This window comes from Rhinolophus sinicus, linkage group LG18, assembly GCF_036562045.2.
Source record: "Rhinolophus sinicus isolate RSC01 linkage group LG18, ASM3656204v1, whole genome shotgun sequence".
NCBI classification, from domain to species: domain Eukaryota; kingdom Metazoa; phylum Chordata; class Mammalia; order Chiroptera; family Rhinolophidae; genus Rhinolophus; species Rhinolophus sinicus.
Window position 1 is genome coordinate 13,701,383 of NC_133767.1, and position 24,899 is coordinate 13,726,281.

The following is a 24,899-nucleotide window of genomic DNA, read 5'->3' on the forward strand; positions in this document are numbered from 1 at the left end:
TGGCATCATGTTTATGGGGGTCTGAGCATCTCCTTTAATAAGAGTATCCCTTCTAATTTAATATCTTTGTGCTCCTTGTAGCTAACCCTTACCTCTCCCAAATGAAAAAAAAAATATTATACTACTTTGGGATGCATCTTACCTTCCCCCGACACAAAAATTGGTTGGACATATTTTTTTCCCCACTAGGACAATTTTCACAGTAAAGTCTAATAGTTTTGTTTACAATGGGTCCTACACATTTCTGAAATTAATTCCCAGGAATTTATTTTATTTTTGTTTCTTTTGTAAGTAAGGTCTTCATTCCAACTGGCTATTTCTAGTATTTAGGGAAACCTTTTAAAACATATATTGATTGCATCCCTAATGGAATCTAACTAAACAACAACAACAAAACTGTATTGTGTGTACTGTGGAATGTCAGAAATTCATATCAGTGTTTTATATAAATATATATTTATATGTCAATGCGTGGTATTGTCAGACTTTTAAATTTCCAGATATAAATAAATATTTGTCTATGTCTATGCCTTTATCTATTGTCTGTCTATCTATCTATCTATCTATCTATCTATCTATCTATCTATCTATCTATCTATCTATCTCCTACCTCTGTCTACAGAGATGACCTGGGACCAGCTCACTCCAATGTTAATGAGAAATTGACTTCTACATACCATTTTCAAGTAGAAGTAACCATGGCTCCTCGAAGAAATGGCTGGGCTGTGGCAGGGTTAATAAAAGATAAACATAGAACATCTTGTGGTGCCAGAAAGCAAGGAAGTGCTCAAAGAATATGAGGCCAAGTAAACACACACACACACACACACACACACACACACACACACACACACACACACACATGGAATAGAAAATATGAAGGTCTGCCCGGGAACATTTGGGGATGTAAACTCTCACAGTGGCTGGAGTATGTGCTTGGCCTTGGAAGGACTGGCTACCCTCCCAAGGACCAAGAAAACATTTACAGGATATGGAGCCTGGCCTTTGCCCTGGCGCAGGTGGGCCGAGCTCTGATATATCTAATCTCATACCAAGGACTGGCCCCGGCTCCTAGGCAGATCCGAGTCCAGTTCCTTGTGTCATTAACACGTATGCTTATTGGTTCCTTACCACTGTTGTTAGTAAGTCCTCAAAACCCCAGAGAGTCGAGGCAGGCTCAGCAGTAGATGTTGTTTTTCCCTCGCTGCCTCGGCTGCTGCAAGATATTCCGCCCATGTTGATGACTTTACTTGACTGGAATTTTGCCTACACTGATGAAGGGCCAGTGCTATTTCTGCGCATGATGTTTTGCCTATGCTGATGAAAGGCCGTTGCTGTTTCTACGACGCTAATTGACTGGGCCCTGGTGATATGATGAATTGCTTCCTTGCTTGTTAGTGGTATGATGATATATTCCCCTAATCTCTGTCTTGTCTTACTTACTTTCACTTTGTAATAAAACTCTTTAACCCCTTCATCCCGGCTTGTGGTGGTGTGTCTTGCGTATCGGGCCTTGAAATTAAGTCTGTGCACAGCAATCGATAATACTTATCGATACAACACAGCAGCTTGAATGAACTCCCACTGATCAAAGAAAAGACAATATGATTATAGTAACAAGTTATAAACTATTGAATAAAATGGGAAAACTTGATTCTGTAAGATGTAAATAACAACAGGGTTCCTGGTTTGATTCCCACATGGACCAATGAACTGTGCCTTCCACAACTAGATTGAAAACAATGGCTTGAACTTAGAGCTGAGCTGCTAGTGGGCAGTCAATTAGCTCAGTGGTTAGAGCGTGGTGGTCATAACACCAAGGTCTCAGGTTTGAGTCCCACATGGGCCAGTGAGCTGCGCACTTCACAACTAGATTGAAAACAATGACTTGACTTGGAGCTGATGGGCCCTGGAAAAACATACTGTTCCCCAATAAAAAAAACCCAAAAAACATATAGAACTTTTAGAAGAAAAAATACAAGTAAATCTTCATGAGCTTGGATATGGCAATGGATTTTAGATATGACATCAAAAGCAACAAGAGAAAAGAACATAAATTTGACCTCATCAAAGTTTTAAAAATTTGTGTGTTAAAAGGATATTATGGGCCAGCCCAGTGGCTCAGGCAGATGGAGCTCCATGCTCCTAACTCCAAGAGCTGCCGGTTTGATTCCCACATGGGCCAGTGAGCTCTCAACCACAAGGCTGCCAGTTCAATTCCTCGACTCCAACATGGGATAGTGGGAAGCACCCCCTGCACTAAGATTGAGCACGGCACCTTGAGCTGAGCTGCCTCCCGGATGGCTCAGTTGGTTGGAGTGCGGGCTCTTAACCACAAGGTTGCCAGTTCAATTCCTTGAGTCTCGCAAGGGATGGATGGTGGGCAGCGCCCCCTGCAACTGAGATTGAACACGGCACCTTGAGCTGAGCTGCCGCTGAGTTCCCGGATGGCTCAGTTGGTTGGAATGCGTCCTCTCAACCACAAGGTTGCTGGTTTGACTCCCGCAAGAGATGGTGGGCTGTGACCCCTGCAACTAGAAAAATGGCAACTGGACCTGGAGCTGAGCTGCGCCCTCCACAACTAAGACTGAAAGGACAACAACTTGAAGCTGAACAGCACCCTCCACAACTAAGATTGAAAGGACAACAACTTGTCTTGGAAAAAAAAAAAGGCCTGGAATTACACATTGTTCCCCAATAAAGTCCTGTTCCTCTTCCCCAATAAAATCTTTAAAAACAAACAAACATATAATTACCACATGACTCCACAGTTCCACTCCTAATTATATAACCAAAAGAAGTGAAACAAGGTACTCTAATACTTGTACATGCACATTCATAGCAGCACTATTCACAATAGCCAAAAGAGTACAAACAACTCAATTCTCCATCAATGAATGGATAAACAAATTGTGGTATACAAGGTGTAATTAAAAATTACCGTGAATGTTTAAATAAAAAAATTATTACAGTAAAAGACACATTGCCATTAACACGTTGCGTACGGATCACGAGAATCTTCACGAGGGATTTAAACCCCGCCGTACGCAACATGTTAATCCCAATACTCCCCCTCGCTTTGAACACACAGATGCCATCATTCTTGCCACTTTCTGAAGCAGTTCTGGAAGTCCTCTTTCGTGAGTGTCTTTAGTTGTGCTGTCGTGGCTGCCTCAATGTCCTGAATCGATTCAAAATGTTTACCTTTCATAGTCATTTTGACTTTGGGGAAGAGCTAGAAGTTGCTCGGTGCCAGATCCAGCGAATAAAGTGGATGAGGACACACCATCATGTTTTTATTTGACAGAAACTGCTATACCAGAAACGATGTGTGACACAGAGCCTTTCCATTGTGATCACAAAATACGGTGAATGCTGCTGCCAAGTGCCATTCAACGGAAAGGCAGGGATATGGGAAGCGACACACTGAACCTTAGTAACAGTGTGTGACAAGTTTCAATTTGTTTGGTGCAATCAGTAAGGTGTGAGCTACAGTTAAGAGAAGGTGTGTTTTTAAAATGTGCCATATATCATCCTCTGTCATGACAACACTTTGTATCACACATTGCTTCTGGCACATATATGGCAATTTCTGTCAAATAAAAACATTACTGTGTGTCCTCCTCCACCTTATTCACCAGATCTGGCACCGTGTGACTTCTGGCTCTTCCCCAAAGTCAAAAGGATTCAGGACATCAAGGCAGCCACAACAGAGCAACTAAAGACACTCAGGAAAGAGGACTTCTAGAACTGCTTCAGAAAGTGGCAAGAATGATGGGATAAGTGTGTTCGAAGCGAGGGGGAGTATTTTGAGGGGGATTAATGGCAATGTGTCTTTTACTGTAATAATTTTTTTTATTTAAACATTCACCATATTGTTTGATTACACCTCATATTAATACCAGTGCTGATACATGCTACAATGTGAATGAATCTCAAAAACCATTATGCTTTTTGGAAAAGAGCCAGGCCTAAAAGGTCACATATTGTATGACTTCATTTATATTAAATATTCAGAACAGATAAATCCATTAGGACAAAAAGCAGGTTTGCGGTTGCCAAGGACTGTGGGAAGAGGGGAACGGGGAGTAACTGCCTTACAGATATGGGGTTTTCTTTGAGGATGATGGAAATGTTTTCCAACTAGATAGAGGAGGTAGTTGCACAACATTGTGAAGGTACTAAACGCCACTCAGTTGTTCACTTTAAAATGTTTAATTTCATTTTACATGAATGTCACCTCATTAAAAAGTTGCCTATAAAAAATCAATTTGCCAAACTTATGTGGGTCTATTTCTGGACTCTCTATTCTATTCCATTGATCGATGTTTATCTCTTTACCAATACCACATTGCTTTGACTAACAGCTTTAGAGAAATTCTTACAGTTAAATTATGTGATTCCTTCCAATTTTTTATTTTTCAAAACTATTTATGTTATCATAGTCCATTTACCTTTCCACCTTGCATTAAATTTATTGATCAGCCTAGGAAGAATCGACATCTTTACTATGTTGTGTCTTTCCAATTTATCAACATTCTATGTCCATCCATTTATTTAGGACTTGCTTGACTTATTCCACCAGTGGTTTGTAGTTCTCAGCATACATATCCTGTACATGTTAGATTTACACCTTGTTTCATTTTTTGAAGCTTCAATAAATATATTGCTTGCAGTGTATAAAAATAGAATTGTTTGTTGACCCTGTGTCCTTCTATCTTACTAAATTTACTTATTCTAGAAACTTCTGTAGGATCTTAGGATTTTCTACATTACAATCATATCATTGTGCTTTCCTTTCCAATCTGCATGTCTTGTATTTCCTTTTCTTGCATTATTTCACTGGTTAAGATTTCCAGTACAATGTTGAATAGGAATAGTAGGGGTGGATATTCTTGCCTTGCTCCTGATCTCAGAGGGAAAGCATTCAATCTTTGACAATTACTTATGATATTAGCTAGTTTTTTAAAATAGGTGCTCTTTTACATATTAAAGAAATTTCATTCTATTCCTAGTTTGCTGAGAGTTTTTATCATAAATAAATGTCGTATTTTTGTCTCCATCTTAACTACAGTACTCACTTCCAGGTTTCTAATTGTGTTGAATTGAAATCAAAGGATACCAGAGAAAATAAATTGTAAATTCATAATGATTTCAGTAGTATTTGGAATTCCGGTATTCTTCTCCAAATCACCTGCTGCTATTAACTCTTTGAAGTTCTAAAATTAGTGCTCCATGAAGTCTATCCAGATCTTATAGTTGTTTTCTATGTGAGAGTAAAGGTGAAGTGTCTTACTTAGAACTGAAATCCCAATGCGTCTACCTTTCCAATCCTTATACCATTTCTTTCTTTCCCTGTATTATTGGTTCTCCCCTCTGATACCTAATCCTTGCATCCACAGATGTCTTTCTAAGTTAATTTCTTTTCGAAGTTTTTAATCTTAATCTTTCTTTTTTCTCACCCACATTCTTCCCTGCCCCATCTGCTACTATTAGCGACCTGGAAGCCTACTTGTCCCCTCTGCTTAAGTCCCTTCTTAATCAATTTTTAAATTGAGATATGTCACATATCATAAAATTCACCATTTTAAAGTATGTTGACATAATTCAGGTTTTTTTTAGTATATTCACAAATTATCACAACTATTTAATTCCAGGATATTTTCATCACCCCAAGAAACCCCATATCCTTTAGCAGTCACCCTCCATCCACTTGTAGTTCCCAGTCCCTGGAAACCACTAATCTACTTTCTGCCTATAGGATTTGCCTATTCTGGATATTTCATACAACATGTGGTCTTTTGTGTCTGGCTCCTTTCACTTAGCATGTTTTTCAAGTTTCATCCAGGTTGTAGCATATATTAGAACTTCGTTTCTTTTTATTGCTAAATAATATTCCATTGTATGGGTATACCACATTATTTATCCATTCATCAACTGATGGACATTTGGGTCGTTTCTAGTTTGGGACTATTGTGAATGTACTATGTGCATTCATATACAAAGTTTTTGTTGGGACGTACATTTTCATCTCTTGACTATATACTTAGGAGTGAAATTGCTGGATCAAATGGTAATTCTATGCTTAACTTTTTGAAGGACTGCCGAAGTGTTTTCTACAGTTGCTGAGCCATTTTACATTCCCACCAGGAATGAGGGTTCCAATTTCTCCACATCCATAACACTTATTATTATGTATTTTTTTTATTATAACCATGCTAGTAGACATAAGTGGTATCTCTTTGTGGTTTTGACTTAATTACTCTGATGGCTAATGATGTTGAGTGCCTTTCATGTACTGATTGATCATTTATATATCTTGAGAAATGTCTATTCAGATCCTTTGCCCCTTTAACAAATAAATTATCTTTACATTATTCAGTTTGTTTCCTTTTCTGTTAAATAATGCTGCTTGAGATGAAGTTTCTGATCATTTTGGGATTGATGGTTGTGAAAATCTGGGGCACAGCAAATTAAAAAAAAAACTGTTTTGGCAAGTAGAATGTAATTGCTTATACACTAAAGTTCCTACAATTTTCTTAGAGAAATGTGAATATACAACTTTTCTTAGAGAAATGTACATTTCCATCAGTGATGTATGAAGTACATGAGAATATATCTAGATTTCTTATCTCTGCTTTTAATGTTCTAATTATTTTTATATCCATAAGATTTTTTTTAAATAAAAATATTGCAGATATTCTCCAAATATGAATGCTAAAGTCCACTCTCTTAAAAGTAGAGAGCTTAAGTCAATTCAATCACATCGATTTTTAAAAATTACTATTAAGGCATGTAAGATAGTGAAGGTGTGTTTTTCCTGTTCTATTTTGGAGGAACTGCAGTTGGACCTGAAGATAAGGCAGAGTGGAAAATTGATCATGGAAAGCCAATCAGCCAACTAAATGAAAATGATACAATTATCTAAATTTCATTTAAACAATGTAAAGAAGCCTAGAAAATGCCCTCTTTATCCCGAATCTAGCATTCTTTAGAAGAAAACAAAACAAAAAATGTTTGTGAGCATAAAAATCCCAGCAGCTAAAACAATGCCTGGTATATAGAAGGTGCTCAAGAAAAATTTACCCAATGTTGAATGAACATACACAGTGTATTATCTTCCCAAAGGTCTTAGGGAGCAAACATCCTCAAGAAGAGATAAGGACAGAAACAGGTTTTGGCAGCAGGTTAATGTGTCAACCTCGTAATTACAGGTGATAAACAGTAGTTTATGGCACCAGGAATACTGGTTACAAGTAACATTTGATTGGTTAAGTAGGTTTTTATAAATAATAAAGTATGGCAAGTATTAATTATCAATAAAAGGAACTTTCAGAGCAGTTTGTACCACACTTCTTGACTATCAAGGCACTGGATGTCGAAGTACAGAGTAGCTACTTTAGCATACCTCTAAAAAGACCAAGGGAAGGAACAGATACCAACCAAGGAAAAGGAGAGAAAATTCCTCATTAAGAGTATGACACCAAATGGGGAAGAAAATAGGAACAATAAATTTCCAGGTCATTTTTCATCTTGGCAGTTACTGCACTGGGATGGTTAAATGCCAATTAAAAAGAAATATGATAAAGCAGGAATGCTTAGAGGGAGGTGAATTATAATAAAATTCTAATGTTTTTAGTATTCAGTTACACATTATTTCAATAAAAAAAAAATCCAAAACCAATGAAGTAGGTAAATAAGGATACTTTTAGATCCTGGGGAAACACTATATAAATGTTGAAGGGCAATTATTATTATTATTTTGTTATTCAATGGCTTCCAGGAAACCAACAATTAACTGCTGACATTGTACTCTTAATGAGTGAATCACTCTGGGGCTCATTAAAAGTGCACCAGTTGATCATGTAGTTGTAACTCCTTAATAAGTTGCTCTGGGGACCACTACAGGCAGCTAGAGTCCTTACTGGACCACCCTCATTATGAGTCATTTGGGTTGCCTGTTCTCATAATTGAATATGCCCTGAGGAGGAGACCAAAAGGGTCCTCTTACAAAGTGATATTGAGAAGTTGTCAATCAAGTTCTGGTTGCCCTGAGGCAGCTCCCATGTTCTCAATTAACTTTGCCTGCTATGGGAGAGAGGGCCTCTGTTGGGTGGGAATTCTTTCTCAAGATGGTTTAGGGCAAAATTTCAAGAATTATTTATATCTTATAAACTGAACTATTGTTATTATGTCTGAAATTTGCTTTAAAATGCTCTAAAACAAACAACCCTCCCAAAACAAACAAAATAAAAAAAAATTGGAGGGGATAAATGAAACAAGATTAGCAAAATGTTGATAACTATTGTAGCCTATATAGAAGCCCATCATATTATTCTCTCTACTTTTATGTATGTTTGACAATTTCCATAATGAAAACTTAAAAATAAGTATATATAAAGGGATTGTTAATCTCCTACATATATTATTTTAAACCAGTTATTGCTCTATGTATCATAATTTTGTCAGTTACAGTGAACAGAAACCCCACTTTACACTAGCTTAAACAATAAAAGGAAATGTATAGATTCATGTAGCCAAAAAGTCCAGGGAAGTTCTAGGTGTCAGGTGACACTTCACACTACAGTTCAATGGTGTCACCAAGGATTGAAATTTATCACTCTGCTCTGCCTTCAATGCCATTGGTTTCATCCTAAGGCTCACATCTCTCCTAGTTTCAAGAAGATTGTCAATGGCTACTGGGTTATATGTATCATTCAGCAAGAGCTGAATTTGTTCTAGCATTTCCAACAAAAGTCCTGGCAGGACCAGCTTAAGGTCATATGCCTAACACTGAGGCAAATTCTAACCAAGGGGGTAGACTCCTCCTCTTATTAACTTAGTTTAGGTCACATTCTTCACTCCTAGCAGCCAGGGTCCAAAACCTCACTGATCTCCAAATAGAATCAGGGTTGTTGGGAGGGAGGAAAGGGAAAATGGATGCTAAGAGGCAGTCAACAAATATCTGCCACACTTCCAGTAGATTAGAATAGTGAGCACTGAATGATATCTTCTAAAACTGCGATATAGGTGTGAAGCTGTGGTCAGAGATCAGAGAACAGGGTAATCTGCAGAGGTAAAAGATTACGTTAATGAAAGGACAAGAAGTACCTGGGATGGGAATGGTGATGAGGAATTCCATGAGGTAAGCATTTTATATATATATATATATATATATATGAAAACTATAAACCAGTATCTCATGCACATAGATTAAAAAATCCTCAACAAAATATTAAAAAATTAAGTCCAACAATGTATAATAAAAATTATACAGTGGAATTTATTCCAGGCATGCAAAGCTGGTTCAATACTCAAAAATAAATTAATGTGATCCATCATATCAACAGGCTAAAGAAAAAAAATCACATGATTACATGAGTAGATACAGAAAAAGCATTTGAGAAGATCTAACACCCATTCATGATTTAAAAAACAAAAACAAAAAAGCCTCTCAGTAAGCTAAGAATAGAGGGGAATTTCCTCAACTTGATAAAAGATCTACACAAACCCTACAATTAATATAATACTTAATTGTGAGAAACTGGAAGCTTTTCCATTAAGCTCAGGAACAAGGCAAAAGTGTCCCCTCTCACTACTCCTCTTAAACATCGTACTGGAAGCACTAGATAATGCAAGAAGACAAAAACAAAAATAAAAAGTATATGGAACAAGAAAGAAGAAATACAACCGTCTTTGTTCACAAGCAACATGACCATCTATGTAAAAAAAACCCCCAAAGAACCAACAGAAAACTCCTGGAATTAATAAAGCATTTGTAGCAAGGTGGCAGTTTACAAGGTTAGTATACAAACATCAACCACTTCCCTATATACCAGCAATGAACAATTGGAATTTGAAATTAAAAACATAATGCAATTTAAATTAGCACCAAAAATAAAATACTTAGGTATAATTTAACAAAATATGTACAAGATCTTATGAAGAAAACTACAAGATAAAAGAAATCAAGAGCTAAATAAATGTAGAGACATTCCATGTTCATGGATAGGAAAACTCAATGTTGTCAAGATGGCAGTTCTTCCTAACTTGATCTATAGATTGAATGGAATCCCAGTAAAAATCCCAGAAAGTTATCTAATGGATATTGACAAACTGATTTTGAAATATACATGGACAGTCAAAAGACCCAAAATTGCCAACACAATATTGAAGGAGAAAACCTAAGTTGAAAGACTGACATCAATTTACTCTAAAGCTACATTAATCAAGACAGTGTGGTATTGGTGAAAAAAAAATAGACCTATAGATCAATGGAACAGAATACAGAGCCCAGAAACAGACCAAATAAATATGGTCAACTGATTGTTGACAAAGGAGCAAAGACAATAAAATGGAGAAAAGATAGTGTTTTCAACAAATGATGCTAGAACAACTGGACATCCACATGTAAAAAAAAAAAAGTCTAGACAGATTTTACACCCTTCAAAAAAATTAATCCTAAATGGATCCTATATCTAAATGTAAACCACAAAACAATAAAACTTCTATCAGGCAACATAGGAAAAAACTTAGATTACCTTGGGTTTGGTGATAATTTTTTAGATACAACACTAAAGGCACAATCCATGAAAGAAAGAATTGATAAGCTGGACTTCATTAAAATTAAATTTTTCTGCTCTGTAAAAGACACTGTCAAAAGAATGAGAAGAGCCAAAGACTGGGAGAAAATATTTGCAAAATACATAGCTGATAAAGGACTGTTACACAAATTATGCAAAGAACACTTAAAATGCAACAGTAAGAAAATGAATGACTTGATTTAAAAATGGGCAAAATATCTGAACAGACACCTAACCAGAGAAGGTACACAGATGATACATTTGCGTATAAAAAGATGCTCTACTCCTGTCATTAGGTAATTGCAAATTAAAAGGATGAGATACCATTATACAATTATCAGAATGGTGAAAATCCAATAACACTGACAAACGCTGACAAGGATGTGGAGCAACAGGAACTCTCATTCATTGCTGATGGGAATGCAAAGTTGATTTTCCTGTAAATCTCAGACCCCTTTGATCCTGAGAAAGGTTATACAAAGGACTATTTCCAGATCCCAGATTGTGTACAGGGACTAGAAATGATTTGGGAGGGCAGAGCATCCTGGTGAACTCTAAGGAGTTATCCAGAGGAAAAGTGGGGTTCTTCCTGAGAATAAGAGATGCTACAAAAGGATTCCTTCCTAGCCCATGGGGGAACGGGCAAGAGGTTAACATTTAGTTGAGGGTGATGGTACTTTCTGTTCAGTTGTTTATGAGTCATGGACAAATGCTTAGTGTGAAAATTATGTTGGAAATATATCCATTGGTTTGAAAAATTTAACAATAAGTAGCATACTAAGTTTTCCCTTACAAGTTCAGTGTATTCAAATAGTTAAAGCTTAATTTTTTGTTAGTGTTAAGATTGTTGCAACTCAGATTCATTATCAAATATGGTAGAAAAGAGAAGTGATTCTGATAGTTTTCCTAAATCTGAAACTCAATGTAAGACAAGATCTTCCTTGCTTAATTCCTTTCATGAGAGGTAGATGGCGGGGGTGGGGGGGTGGGGAGACTGCTTTAAGTACAAGCATCAGATATGGGTGAATCATACAGGAGGAAAGCCTTATAGATGCTTGACAGTATCATTGCCCATTGGAGAAGTCAGACATGAAAGAAACTCTATACATATATTGAGTTTAGTAGATGCTTCAAATGGTGCTCTGGCCTTGCTCCCCACTGAACCCACACAAGGAACTATAATAGTGACAAATGTGGAAAAGCTTCACTTAACAATATGCTTGTGTACTTGTTTGGAAAGAACCCAGAAAGAGTGTGGGTAAAGCTTCAACATTTCTTACTTGAGGGACCTTCAGAGACTACGTACAGGAGAGAACCCACACAAAAAATTTGAGACCTGCAGCAAAGAATCCACTCTAAACAGTAAAGGCAAAGCCCCTGAAAGAAAACAGGTAGCCTGATACAAGAGTGGAACCACAGAAGGTGCTCAGTAAGCACTTGTCAGTGGAGTGACTCAGTGAGTGCTTAAAAAAATTCTTTATGAAGTTTAAATCTTTTGTGTTATCCCAACTATCCAGTTGGATAGAAAAGACTGCTTAGCATCCTTCCTCTCAAGCTCTCCAGGGGAATGAAACTGTTCTCATTGTTCCAAAAACTGATCAAAACCCTAGTTTGTTTTAGATTCCAAGCTCTCCTCCTATTGTGCCCCTACAGTTAAAAGATAGCTGAGGTTCTCAAGGTCAGCTTGAGGTTCCAGGGTGTACTTAATGGCAGGGAGACCTCTGGTCTGGGATGATTGCAGCACTGTGGCCACAGAGACCTGTGCAGAGAAGGGGTTGAGGATTTGGGGGCTAGCCTGGGTCAATGATCCAGCACTCAGAACCAACCTTGGAGCCATTGTAAGACTGTCATCTGAACAAACTAAAGGACCTTCTGGTTTGTCCTAGAAATCTTCTGGTTATGGAGTACATATTTGTGAGACCTCTAATACTAATATTGGAGACTAAACAAAGGATTGTGTCTCTGATATCATTTTCAAAACCTCAATAGATTTTGATTATTTTTTTGAGTAATCTACTCTCATCCCTGTGACGAAGCTATAGAAGTTCCTTCTTCCAACTTCCACACGTCCTCCCAAAATTCCAAGCATAAGTAGTAAGACATTGTGCTGCTTGTTATTGGCTAAGCTTGGACGTTCCCACTGGAGGCTGCTCACTCACCAAATGAAGTATCCTGCTCCTGCTTTCCTGACCAAGATTCTCCTCAACTGTCATCCCTTAGTCCAGGAAAAGCAGCCACCTTCCTCTCTACATCTGGAAAATTTGCTTCTGTCCTGTATCCCATGTTTTTTGAGGCACAACTCACAGAAGGTACTACAAGAGTAGTTATCAAATCATTGCTTGAAGTCTACTGTACTCACATAGGAATAAAAGGCAACCCCTACCCTCTTCTGAGCCCATGGATCAAAAATCACATCGTGTGTATGTGCAGCAGTGGAGCACAAGGACACAGAGAACAAGAGGAATAAGGTCACAAAGGGAAGAGAAAAGGTTGCCTTGTCCACTTGAACTCCCCTGGACTTATTCCCCGGTAAGCAACCAGTCTTTCTTTAATATCACCTACAGTCTTGTAAGCTCCTAAGTGTTCCCATCAGTGTTACATCAGTTCAGGGGAGGATCTAGAGGAATCTAGACTTCTCCTAGGGCCAAAGGCCAAGTGGAACAACAACAAAAAAAAATGTTCCGAAGCTCTAGTAGAATAGTCACCTCTATCAAGGCAGACTAGGTTATACTGCAGAAACACACAGCACCAACATCAGTGGTTAAACGCAACAATTTATTTCTCATTCCCACAAAGTCCATTATATGTCTGGCCAGAACAGCTAACCTGACATGTGAGGACTCAGCATTCCAGACTGGTTTGATCTTGTGGTTCTTCTGTCTGTGCTTCCATGATTGAGGCAGGAAAACAGAGCACTACAGAGTCTTACACCAACAAATAAGTGCTTCAGCCCAGATGTGAGGCTTCTGCTCACAACCCACTGACCAAAATCACCTCATGACCCTATCTAACTGCAAGGAGCAGAAAAGCATAACCATTCTCCTTTTTACTGTTCACTAGAATATAAGTTCCATGAGGGTATGCATTTTCTGTTGTTAACTACTATATCCTTGGTCGAAAACAGCGCCTGGGCAAATAGGCCCTCATTAAATTAAGTGAATATGGTGCCAGCAAGAAATTCACATGTATCTTCAGAGAAGAGACACAGTCCTAGGGATCTAAGGCTGAGGGTGTTGAGTAAGAGCTATGGAGACCAGAGTTCCAGAGCTGGCTGTGCTTAAGAAATACTTGGTGTAGTTCATTTTGGGGAAGAAAATAGAATCCCACTGAGCATACGAGACCAATGCTCAGGTGATTTACACCAAAAAGCACTTACACCATAGATCAAATCAAGTCAGCATAACCACCACCAGCAGTGCTCAGCTCCCCAAAGGAGCTGCAAGCGCCACAAATGCATCTGCTTCTTTACTGTAATCAACCCTCCCAATATATCTTGGAAACACATCTACTGTTGGCCAGGTTGGTAGGCGCTTTTCTTTTATGAATCCTTGTAACCCCCAGATCAATCCTGAGGTGTTTTCTCAATTTTATAGAGAAAATGAAGGCTTAAGAGTGTTTCAGCAACCAATCAAGAAACAGGAATGTTTTACAAGCTAGAAATAGATACAAAGTCATCCAGGCTGGCTCTGGGGGACTATCATACAAATCAGTCCTGCTAACCCTGCTTTCAGGCCTAATGAAGCTAAGCGATAGCCAACAGACTCACTAGCTATGGGATCTTGAACAAGTCCCTGCATCTCTTTGAACCTTACCTTCTTCATTTGTAAAATAAGAGATATGGAGGAGCTCTTTTAACCCCTTCGCTGATACTACCTAAAAGCTCTAATACCATGTTTCCTTGAAAATAAGACCTTGCCGGACAATCAGCTCTAATGTGACTTTTGGAGCAAAGATTAATATTAAGTCCTGGTCTTATTTTTCCATAAGACAGGCTCTTATATTATTTTTTGCTCCAAAAGACACATTAGAGCTGATTGTTCGGCTAGGTCTTATATGCAGGAAAACAGGGTAGGAACACATCTGAGTCACTGTTACAGATAAAGGGTGAGTTATATAAGAAAATCCACAGCCTAGAGATTTTCAGCAGTATATCAAACTTGTCACCTAACGCTACTGCTAAATGGTCGGCTGGAGTAAATACACAGGTAGACCCTGTCTGCTTAACAGTTTACAGTGTACGTCAACCCAACATGGATGTGGATTCGCCAACTTTTGCCCACTTCTCAGCATCAGTTCCCAAAACTGTCCTTTGGAAACTTAGTGTTCTGCTGACTGGATTCCCAGGTGACCATGCTCAGTGAACCAAGGATCCTGCCTGCAGGACACGATCCAGTTCCCAAATGTAAAACTCTCTTCTGATTCTTAACAAACAAAACCCAAATGAAAAAGCAAGCAATGAAAAAACTGAGGAGTTAATTCTGAACTTTCCTTAATTTTCTTTCAGGCCTTGGGAAAGTGCTACTTTTTATGGCATTTCATCCTATTACCATTGTGAAGAAAGGAAAATCTACTTTGTTACAGCAGAAAATTCTTCTTTATACCTAATACATATTTTGTGGCTAAAAGTGCAAACCTGTTTCCACATGATCTCATTATGTTTTCATTTCTGTCAGAGCACCAATGAGAGGCATAAGATAGTGCATTATTAGTTATCTGGAAGATACCCTAGTGGTGAAGTAACTATGCTTTTTCACAATAAAAATTGCACTAATATGATTCAAAAGCTCAAGTTGCTAAAAAGTTCAAGAAGGAACTCAGATGATATCCAAGAACAAGAGAGGAAGAAATTCCAATTTGGTTCTTGGAAAATTTTACATTAGAAGTCATTTCTTCCCCATGAGACTAGTGAAATTGGTAAGCCTGCTACCTTGAAATCAATGGAATGCAATAAAACAAGTATATTATTGCTTATGTTATGAAAGACCATGCTACAAATGTTTCTATCACATGTTTAAGAGTAGCTGGGGAGATCAATGCAAAACCTACACTATTTACCTCTGTGACCACTGAAGACTGATTATCAGATTCATGGCTGCATCTGCTATTTGAAGCTGAATTTGCTATTTTGCGAGGTATAATCCCAAAAGTTTTTCCCATTATTCAAAATGTTCTTAGAACATCTCTCTTGCAAAGAAATTCCCTGAAGGTTGTAAGTAAAAAAAAAGTAGTACGTTAGTACATCCCCTGGAGATTCAACCTTGATTCCTTTCTATGAAACATATTTATATCCTGAAATTATCCCCTGGTGGAAAATCCTTCATGCTTCATAATTTTGTATTTTTTCATAAACTTTAGGATCAAGATTCACTTGGTAAATTTCTTGAGACTGACGACAGTGGACAAACTTCCCTTTACTGGTGGAGTTTCTGGTGTCTAAGAAGGCTTGACCGCCTGCTGAAGTTTCTCCTGCATATACTACAGGAATAAGGCTGCTCACCTGTGTGGGTTCTCCGGTGTTTAATAAGGTGGGAGTTCTGACTGAATTTTTTTCCACATTCATGACATGTAAAGGGCTTCTCTCCAGTGTGAGTTCTTTGGTGTGTGTGTAGATTTGTATTTTGACTGAAGCTTTTCCCACACCATGAGCATTTATATGGTTTTATCCCTTGGTGTGTCGTTAAGTGCTTATTAAGATCTGAACTCCATCTGAACCTCTTATCACACTGTGGACATTTATATGGCTTCTCTTCAGTGTGAATTCTTTGGTGCTTAATAAGGTCAGAGCTAACTCTGAAGCTTTTCCCACATTCCTGGCATTTAAAAGGCTTCTCTCCTGCACGTTCTTTCTTGTGACGAACCATGAGTTTCAGCAGTTCTTGTTTCCAGGTTGAAAGTTTCTTTCTTTTCTTCACTGGAAAATCTCGGGGCCATTTCCCCACCCTGTGCGTATCACTATGATTTTCTTTGCCTGTTGTTTTCTGGGGAACTTTCACTCTGGCCTTTTTTGATATTATGTCTCCTGGTGCTTGTATTTCTAAGTCAGAGAGGCATATCGGCTGATGATTTTCAGTGTTATTTTTGAGGTTTAACCCTGTTGGAATGAATGTAAGAATTAGCCACCTGAAAGGCAGAGCAAGAAAACCACAGGAATGGAGAGAAATTTTAAAGCTCACTGATTTCTAATAAACAGGTAAGTAGAATCTTAAAATGTTAAGCCTTGCAAAGGTTCCTATCAAGGCACATTTCTCCTCTTCCCATGGTGTATTTACCTGCAGGCAGCTCTCGAGGACTGTCCTTGAAATTCAGGGATCCTTGAACCCATGGCTCTTCCCCTTGCTCTAGACAGGAGATCACCTTAGGTTTGGGAAGCACAAATATGGCTGTGAAATGGAAAAACTGAGGTCAAGGAATGAAAACTTCACAGTGGTTCCATAATTCCGGACTACTACAGAAAGAGCAAAGGACACTTTTACACTGTATTATTACAAATAGTTATCATAGACTCTCAAATCAGGTATCAGGTTTTCACTGTACTGCATTTGTAGGTACACATACATAGTGGAGACTGAAAAACAAACCTAGCTTGACTAATGGAAAGGGCACGGGAATCTTGAGCATGTTCTGCCTCTTCTGCCATCAAGAATGCCCAATATTTGACCAAGGTGGAACTAAACTCTAGAGGTTGAAGGGAATACAGGCTGGTCCTATTCACTTTTTAGGACTTACCCTGAATAAGACTAGGGCTAGAAGAGCCATTGTGAAGTTCAGTGGGTTGGGTATCATATGCACATGTGATTCCTGTCATAATGACAGCATTTTTTTATTCAGCACTAGAGCGCTGGACACTGGACTAATAAGGTTTGCTACCACTCCTATAACTCACTAGTTCACATCCGATTGGACCAAACAGACCAGAATCACTTCAGTGGACTTTTTCAAAATACAAATTGCCCGATTTGGGAAGTACTCAGCATTCAGTCTTTCCACAAATATCTATTGAGTGGCTATGGCATGCCAGGCATTCTCTATGAACTATGGATATAGTGGGGAATGAGCCCAAAGTCCACCGATCTCACAGAACTTATCTTCTAATGAGAGAATGAGACGATCAAACATCAGTAAACAAATGAAATGTCAGGAAATGGTAAATATTTTAAAAGAAACTACAGCAGAGTAAGAGAGCTTTTAGGATTCTGCTTCTATGAAGCTATTTGAGATAAGCCTATGTGGAAGGCCTCTCTGAGAAAGTGATATTTGAGCAGACCTAAAGGTGCGAGTTTAGACATGTGGCAGAAAAGTAGCCAAGAAGTGGGAAGGGGAAAGTTGAAATGAGTATGGCAAGTTCAAGAAACAGCAAGACCAGTGTGGATAAGGGCATGAGTGGCAGCAGATTAGTACAGGGAGGTTAGGAGATGCCACATCCTGGAGGGTCCTTGGTAAAGAGAAGTTTGGATTTATTCTGAATGTCATGAGATGTCATCAGAGGCTTTGAAACAGGAAAATATCATGACTTGATCAAGTTTAAAAAGTCTGCATGGAAAGCAGACTGTAGGAGGGCAGGAGTGGTGGCAGGTGGTGCCAATTAGGAAACTTCTGAGGTGGACCCAGTTTGAGATGCCACTGGCTTAGGCCAGGATGTTAACGACACAAGAGGATGAGACATGGTTGGACTCAGGCTATCCCGCAAAGATGGAGCCAAGAGAATAGTAATGCATTAGTAGTGGAGTATGATGAAAAAAATCATGATAAATGATGACTACATTCCTTGCTCTGAGCAACTAGGTGAACAGAGTGATGTTTACTGAGATGAGAAGACGTAAGAGCAGGTTTCGGGGAAAGAAATCAAGATTCTATGTAGGATAAGGAATGTGTACTTGGAAAAAGCTCCCAAGTAACCTGGATACACCTTTCCCCCGCATATACCACCTAATTGAAAACCAACCAGCTACTGGAACAGAGACCCTCTTCCAGAGGTGCATTCTCAGCATGCCGAGAACATGACAGATTACTTAACTTCTATGTAAAGGAAAGGGAAGAATTTTTACCTAGAGAGATGACAGTCTCATAGTTTTCCTGCATTACATCATTGTAGAGAGCTTTCTGACTGGGATCCAGTAACTCCCATTCTTCCTGGGAAAAATACACGGCCACTTCTTCAAATGTCAACAAGCTCTAAAGGAGAGAATGGACTTCAGCTCTGTAGTTGCCATTCCAGAAGCCACCCTACCATTTGGCCCTTGAACTGCATAGTAGGCCAGGGCCTGAAGGAATTCAGAGCACAATTTTTTGAAAAGAAAGAAGGGAGAAAGGAAGGTCGCAAGGGATCAGCAAACACCCTGAGAGATGTCTAGGTCCCCAGGAGAACACTGTGGCTAATATGCCTCTGAGCACCTGCTGGGCACTGTGGGTCATGGGCAGCAGGGAAAGGCAGTCCTAAACAGCTCGAAAGCAAAGCTCACCTGGGACTCAGGCAAGACGAGCTCAGATGCCACTGTCCAGTCTTTGGTATTTGTCTGCTCAGGAAAGGCAAGGGTCTGGTGAGCAGGCACAGCTGTGGGTGGAAAAGAGCCATAGGAAATTTCTCTCGCATCTATGAATATCCTGAGGACATTTCTAAACCACAGAAGATCCTGATTCTTCATTAGAAACGGGACTCCTTTAGAAGTATTGAGTACCTAGAAGTTGCTTTCTCAGATCCTATAAACATACCCCAATCGACTGTTTTCAGTTTTCATGAGTAAACTAATAAAAAGACATTTCATTTTTTTCCTTTCATGACATAAATTATTCTCCTCAGCAAAAATTAGAGATGTTTGAAAATGCTGCAGTGTTCAGTGTGCCTGGTAGGGGAAATTGGAATGTAAAAATGAACACGGCAAGCTTAAGAAATGATAAGAAGACCAATGTGGCTAAAGAAGATGGAACCAGGGCATAAGTGGCAGGAGATGAGAGTAGGGAGAGGTAAGTCAGGGCCAGATCTTGGAGGGGCATACATGCCTTCTAAGTTGTTTAGAATTTCTTCTGCACATGTGAGAAGTTATAAAGTTTTGAAGGAATGTCATGATCTAATCGGGTTTATAAAAGACTCTGGATGCTTTGTGGAAAACAGACTGTGGGAGGCCAAAGAGGTGGCCAGGGTTCTGATTAGAAAGCTGCTAAGGAGGACCTGGCTAGAGAAGCCTCTGGGTTAGACCAGAATGTTAATAGCACAAAAGGATGAGACATGACTGGACTCAGGCTATGCTGTAAAGGTGGACCAAGAGAATAGGGATGCATTAGTAATGGGGTATGATGGCAAGATCAGATTAAAGGATGACCTAAGTTTTCTGGCCTAAACTATAGGGTAAACAGTGGTGCCATTTATGGAAATGGAAAGTTAAAAGAGCAGATTTGGAGGGGAGAGAAGCGGGAAGATCAAGAATTTTAGGATAAGGAATGAGCATATGCACTTGGAAAAAGTTCCCAGGTGACCTGGATACGACTTTTCCCCACATACACTATCTAATTGAGAACCAACCAGTTATTGGAACAGAGACGCTCTCCCAGAGGTGCATTCTCAGTATGCCGAGAACATGACAGATTACTCAACTTCTATGTAAAGGGAAGGGGAGAATCTTTACCTAGAGAGATGACAGTCTCATAGTTTTTCTGCATTACATCATTGTAGAGGGCCTTCTGACTGGGATCCAGTAACTCCCATTCTTCCTGGGAAAAATACACGGCCACTTCTTCAAATGTCAACAAGCTCTAAAGAAGAGAATGGGCTTCAGCTCAGTACCTGCCACTGCAGAAGCAGCCCTGCCTTTTGGCCCTTGAACTGCATAGTAGGCCAAGCACTGAAGGGATTAAGAGCACATAATTTTTTTAAAAGAAGGGAGAAAGGAAGAAGGCAAGGGATGAGCAAAAAGCCTGAGAGGTGTCCAGTTCCCTGGGAGAACATCGGGGCTAACATGCCTCTGAGCACCTGCTGGGCACTGTGGGTCATGGGCAGCAGGGAAAGGCAGTCCTAAACAGCTCGAAAGCACAGCTCACCTGGGACTCATGCAAGACGAGCTCGGATGCCACTGTCCAGTCTTTGGTGTTTGTCTGCTCAGGTAAGGCAAGGATCTGGTGAATAGGCACAGCTGTGGGGAGAAAAGAGCCATAGGAAATATCTTTCGCGTCTATGCACATCCTGAGGACATTTCTAAACTATAGAAGATCCTGATTCTTTCAGTAGAGATGAGAAAGCTTAACAAGGGTGTGCGATGCGCAGATGTAGCCTTGTCATTAATAATAAGAACCAAGTATCTACCAGCCCCTGTAACAGGTTCCCGTTTTCAGTGAAATTAATAAAAGCCCTTTTTACTATGCTCTGATGATATACTCTGTTATGTAAAAATTAAATAGAGCTGACAATGAAATATTCAGGAATTTAAGTGTATAATAAGAACTGCAGTTTTTAAAAATCATTTGACTTTTTTCCTGGTACATAATGGGTTCCCATTCTACCACTTGCAGCCCATTTCGGATCCTAATTCCTTCTGTTTTAGGAGATGAGGTGCCCTCGACTTTCTACTTTTGTAAGGAAGAGACCATGTTGTAATTACCGTGGTTCTGTGGTTTGGATATTTCTGTACTTAGGCCAAACCCCACCATCACCCACAGCTGGTCTGTTCTAAGACCATCTTCGAGAGGAGCAGTGTATCATAATTGCTACCATGGCTGTATTTGCAGATCCAGAGCTGGGCACCCGAAAATGCTCACAGCAGTCTGGCTGAGCTCCCAGCAGGAAGAAATGATCATGAAACTCCTTACCCCTCTCACACACAGGCTCGGTTTCTTTATGAGTATTTCTACTCAGCTCTTCCTGTACACCCTGGTATTTATTCCAAAATTCTTCATCCTGGGATGTGCCCACTGGCGACTGGGACTCTGTTGGCTTCAGCCTGAAGCTTGGGGCCTCTGCTGTTTCTTCCAAGAGCACTGCTTCCTTTCCCAGCTCCTGGATAGCAACCTGGAAACAATTTCCATCCTGTTACCACAGAACTTATGTTAGGGTTGGGGGTTGGTGGTAGAGGAGGAAACGCATAGAGTCCAGGTCGTGGGAAGTGTGAGACACTAAAGGGAATGTCAAAAAGACTTAAAGAGATATTGGGCCACCAATTTTGTACAGTCTATCCTCAAAGTCAGGCAAATTTAGGAAAAAAGGAAAAAAGGTGTGGCTACTGCTAACCCTCCAACACAGCAGCCTCCATCCCTCTGCACAGAGCCCAGCTCAGACCACTAGCAAGGTTTGCAGACTGCCTGCTCTCATGCTGCCTTAACAGCCTTTCTAGACAAAAACCCAGCCTCGTGTCGTCCAGTTTTCTCAAAAGATTAAGAAACTGAATTTTAAAAGTTGTCTAGTGAACCAGATTGTCCCCAGGGCCAGGAAAGGTTTTTATAGAAAATTGGGATGAGATAGAGAAGGAAAGGGGAGGAAAGATTCTGGTTCCAACCTCTCTCCAGAGGATTTTGACACCAAACATATAGCCCTACCCTGCATTCTTCACAGTAGGCCTGAAGCCAGTTGATGTGCTGCCACCTGCCCAAGGGCATACCCTGTCCGTCACTCACCAGACGAGCCAACGACCAACCACTAAGGGAGGCTCTTGTCTAGGGGATGAAGGACACTCTCTCTCAGCATCATTCTTCTCTCAGCCACTCTGCTAGGATTTCGAAGTATTTGTTTCCATGTTCATTCTCCTCCTTTCTCCTCTGCAGTCTTCCCTTGTTGAGTTTCCCTCTTTACTGTCCTCTCATTTGGTCCTATGTATTCTACCTATTATGGATCTGCCCATTCCTTTCTAACTTCTTGTTGCCCTTTATTTGTTTTTAGGCACTTAAGACCCAACTGCTAGGCCAAGCCAGACTGGATTTATTACCCTTCATATACCCTGGTTCCAAAAAGGGCAAAAAGCAATTCTTTCTCTAAGGCCAGGGAAGTCTCTGACATTATCTCTGCAAGCTGGGGGATAAACACTGCTGCAGGTCTGCAGTTTCAGGTGCTGCCCTAGATAGCTTAAAGGAATAATAGATCATTGACCTAATTCATCTTAGTTCTCAATTAACTGCCCACCCTCCATATATCCACCTTCATCCTATTTCATTGTATATACTGGGAATCTTTCTTCTCACCCCATTCCTTGTTTGACTGGATTCACTCTGCAAGTGGTCTACTAAGGCCACAGCCTCCTCAATGCTCTGCAGGTGGTGCTTCTTTATCCGATTCTGGGTGTCCCTGGGCAGAATGGTCAGAAACTGCTCTAGCACCAGGAGTTCCAAGATCTGCTCTTTTGAGTGTATCTCTGGCCTCAGCCATCGACGGCACAATTCCTGAAGTTGGTCAACAGCCTCACGAGGTCCAGCTGCTTCACGATAGTGGAAGCTCCGGAAGTGCTGGCGAGAGCTCTCAGAGCTAAGACTTTCCGTGTGTGTGGTATATTTCTGAGTGGAGCTCTCTTCCACAGGTCCCCTGGTGTCCCACAGAGCTCTGATCTGAGGGTTCAAATGCTCAGGAACCTTCAAATCTACCATCATCATTCTGCCTGGATGTTTTCTCTTGTGTTGGGCACACCACCAGTATCACCTTTGACAATTGAGGCCCAATCTGGTCTGGAATAAAATCAATAAAAGTATCTTCTTCCTAAGGCACTGAGGGCAGAAAAAAAGTGCATGTCAATAAGCAAGTCATGTGAATTTTTCTACTTGCTAGTTATTATGAGAGAAAAATGAACAGAAAACTTCCTGCATTGCCTGCCCTTTAAAATCAACTGCTACGCCTTTGTTTCTCTCCTTTTCTTTATATTATTCAGTTGATCTATAGTACAACTCATTGAAGATAAATGCCAATTGGTGATTTTGCCTTTACAAGAAAACAATAATAAATGAGGAAAGGTTGGTGCATGAGAAAATTGGCACCCACTGGCTGCAAAGAGTTTAGGGATTATCCAAAGATTTCATTTTTGTGCTTCCTATCTCATCTTCTCCATGTCAAGGGAAGATTAGGAGAACATTCTGAGTTTCTCTTACATTTTAGCATATCATCCTAGTCTTCTGCTTTAAAAAGAGTGTACAAACTTCTATGACATTTCATCCTCTTTTGATGATGGAAGCTTTCACTTTGTGGAACACTTGAGGTTCTCCTTTCCTTGTTATGACACTGCCAAAAGAGCTCTGAAACAGTGAGGTCAGAGTAGAAGGAAAAGAATTAGGGAAAAAGTAGACTTTTCTTCTTAGAAAGCAATTTAGTAACTAGGTGCTCAACTTTCTTCTTTGGCACTTCTTTGCGAGACGTATAAAAGACACTACACAGAAGATTTATGCCTGTATTTTTAAATTTCTGTTTACTTGAACTAGTAAAAATTGCAGCCGACTTTTCTTTACAAAATGTTTATCCAAATATGAATTCGCAGAAAAGGAGAGAATAGCAGTTGATGACCTTTCTGACTTTACATTTCTTTAAGAGTCTATTAGAGTTCTAAGGGAGGCTGAGGAGAGTTTCGTGCGCCCCACTCTTCCTGAGGTGATGGCAGTAGAACCGGCACCGAGATTCTGTCCGAGATGCCACGGAATTCACAAACGGCCGGCTCCACCGGGCTCAGGGGGCACGGAGACAGGTCCTACGCTTTTGCATCAGCAGAAGCAGATCTTCCTGACGTTGAACTGCGGCTCAGCCGCGGTCACATCAGCCCGCAAAGGAAACTCCAGCAGAGGCGGGAAAATGGACATTACTGCTCGCCCCGCGTCTGGACAGCGGACAGGCCCTCTTGAGCACTGTGCAAGCGGGCAGCGTCTGAGTGGGCTCCAGCCGCAGGCCCAGGGCTATCTGCGCAGAACGAGTGACCTGCGTCGCCTGACCGCCGGCCTTCCCAAAGTCGCGCCGCAGGCTCCGGCCGCCCGACCACGAAAAATGGCTGCCTCGCCTCCAACCGCCTTGAAGCGGCGAGCTGCAGCCGGCGGCTTTCGGGGGCTCCGGAGCCGACGCCGAAAGGGAGCCGCTTCTTGGTTACCTCGGACAGCTGGGCTTTGTGGAGGCCTCTCCTTCTTCCTTGGGCTCAACTGCAAGTCGCCACCCTTCCGGCCGCGGATTAAAGACCACAGCTCTCCGCCTCGCGCCACTCAAAAGGGTAGTCCAGCGAGCGGAGGCGTGGGGGTTACGCGGGGCAGGCACCGCAACACCACAGACCCACAGGTAACCTCGCTTCTTCCGTGGCGTTCCAACGCCGTGGTCCCGGAGCCACGCTCACACCGGAACCGGAAGTGGAGTACTTCCGGGGTGGCTCCGTGCTGCCC

The 24,899-nt window shown here is 40.5% G+C and overlaps 1 protein-coding gene across 5 annotated transcripts; it reads right to left on the reverse strand.

Annotated features, from left to right (window-relative positions):
- Positions 1-13,337: 13,337 nt before the first annotated feature.
- On the reverse strand, positions 13,338-24,863 carry LOC109436318 (zinc finger protein 75D). 5 transcript variants are annotated; one of them, XM_074322790.1, is made up of 9 exons: positions 24,617-24,854; positions 22,743-23,258; positions 21,381-21,579; positions 20,616-20,707; positions 20,204-20,330; positions 19,043-19,134; positions 18,629-18,755; positions 16,853-16,963; positions 13,338-16,674 (listed from the first exon to the last, which is right to left on the reverse strand). In XM_074322790.1, exons 2-9 carry the CDS (start codon positions 23,145-23,147, stop codon positions 15,995-15,997), a joined length of 1,833 nt encoding a protein of 610 aa, XP_074178891.1. In that variant the 5' UTR covers positions 23,148-23,258; positions 24,617-24,854; the 3' UTR covers positions 13,338-15,994. The 5 variants fall into 5 exon arrangements, with proteins under 5 accessions (XP_074178891.1, XP_019570392.2, XP_074178893.1 ...); XM_019714833.2 differs by having other exon boundaries at positions 22,743-24,863; XM_074322792.1 differs by lacking the exons at positions 18,629-18,755; positions 19,043-19,134 and having other exon boundaries at positions 24,617-24,852.
- Positions 24,864-24,899: the final 36 nt, after the last annotated feature.

Bases quoted from the DNA above. Each gene is read 5' to 3' on its own strand.
- LOC109436318 (XM_019714833.2), bottom strand. From the start codon at position 23,147: ATGATGATGGTAGATTTGAAGGTTCCTGAGCATTTGAACCCTCAGATC. The intron at 20,331-20,615 runs GTGAGCTGTGCT...TCTCTTCTTTAG, and splicing joins TCGTCTTGCATGAGTCCCAG to AGCTTGTTGACATTTGAAGA. The intron at 16,675-16,852 runs GTAAATACACCA...TCATTCCAACAG, and splicing joins TCCTCGAGAGCTGCCTGCAG to GGTTAAACCTCAAAAATAAC.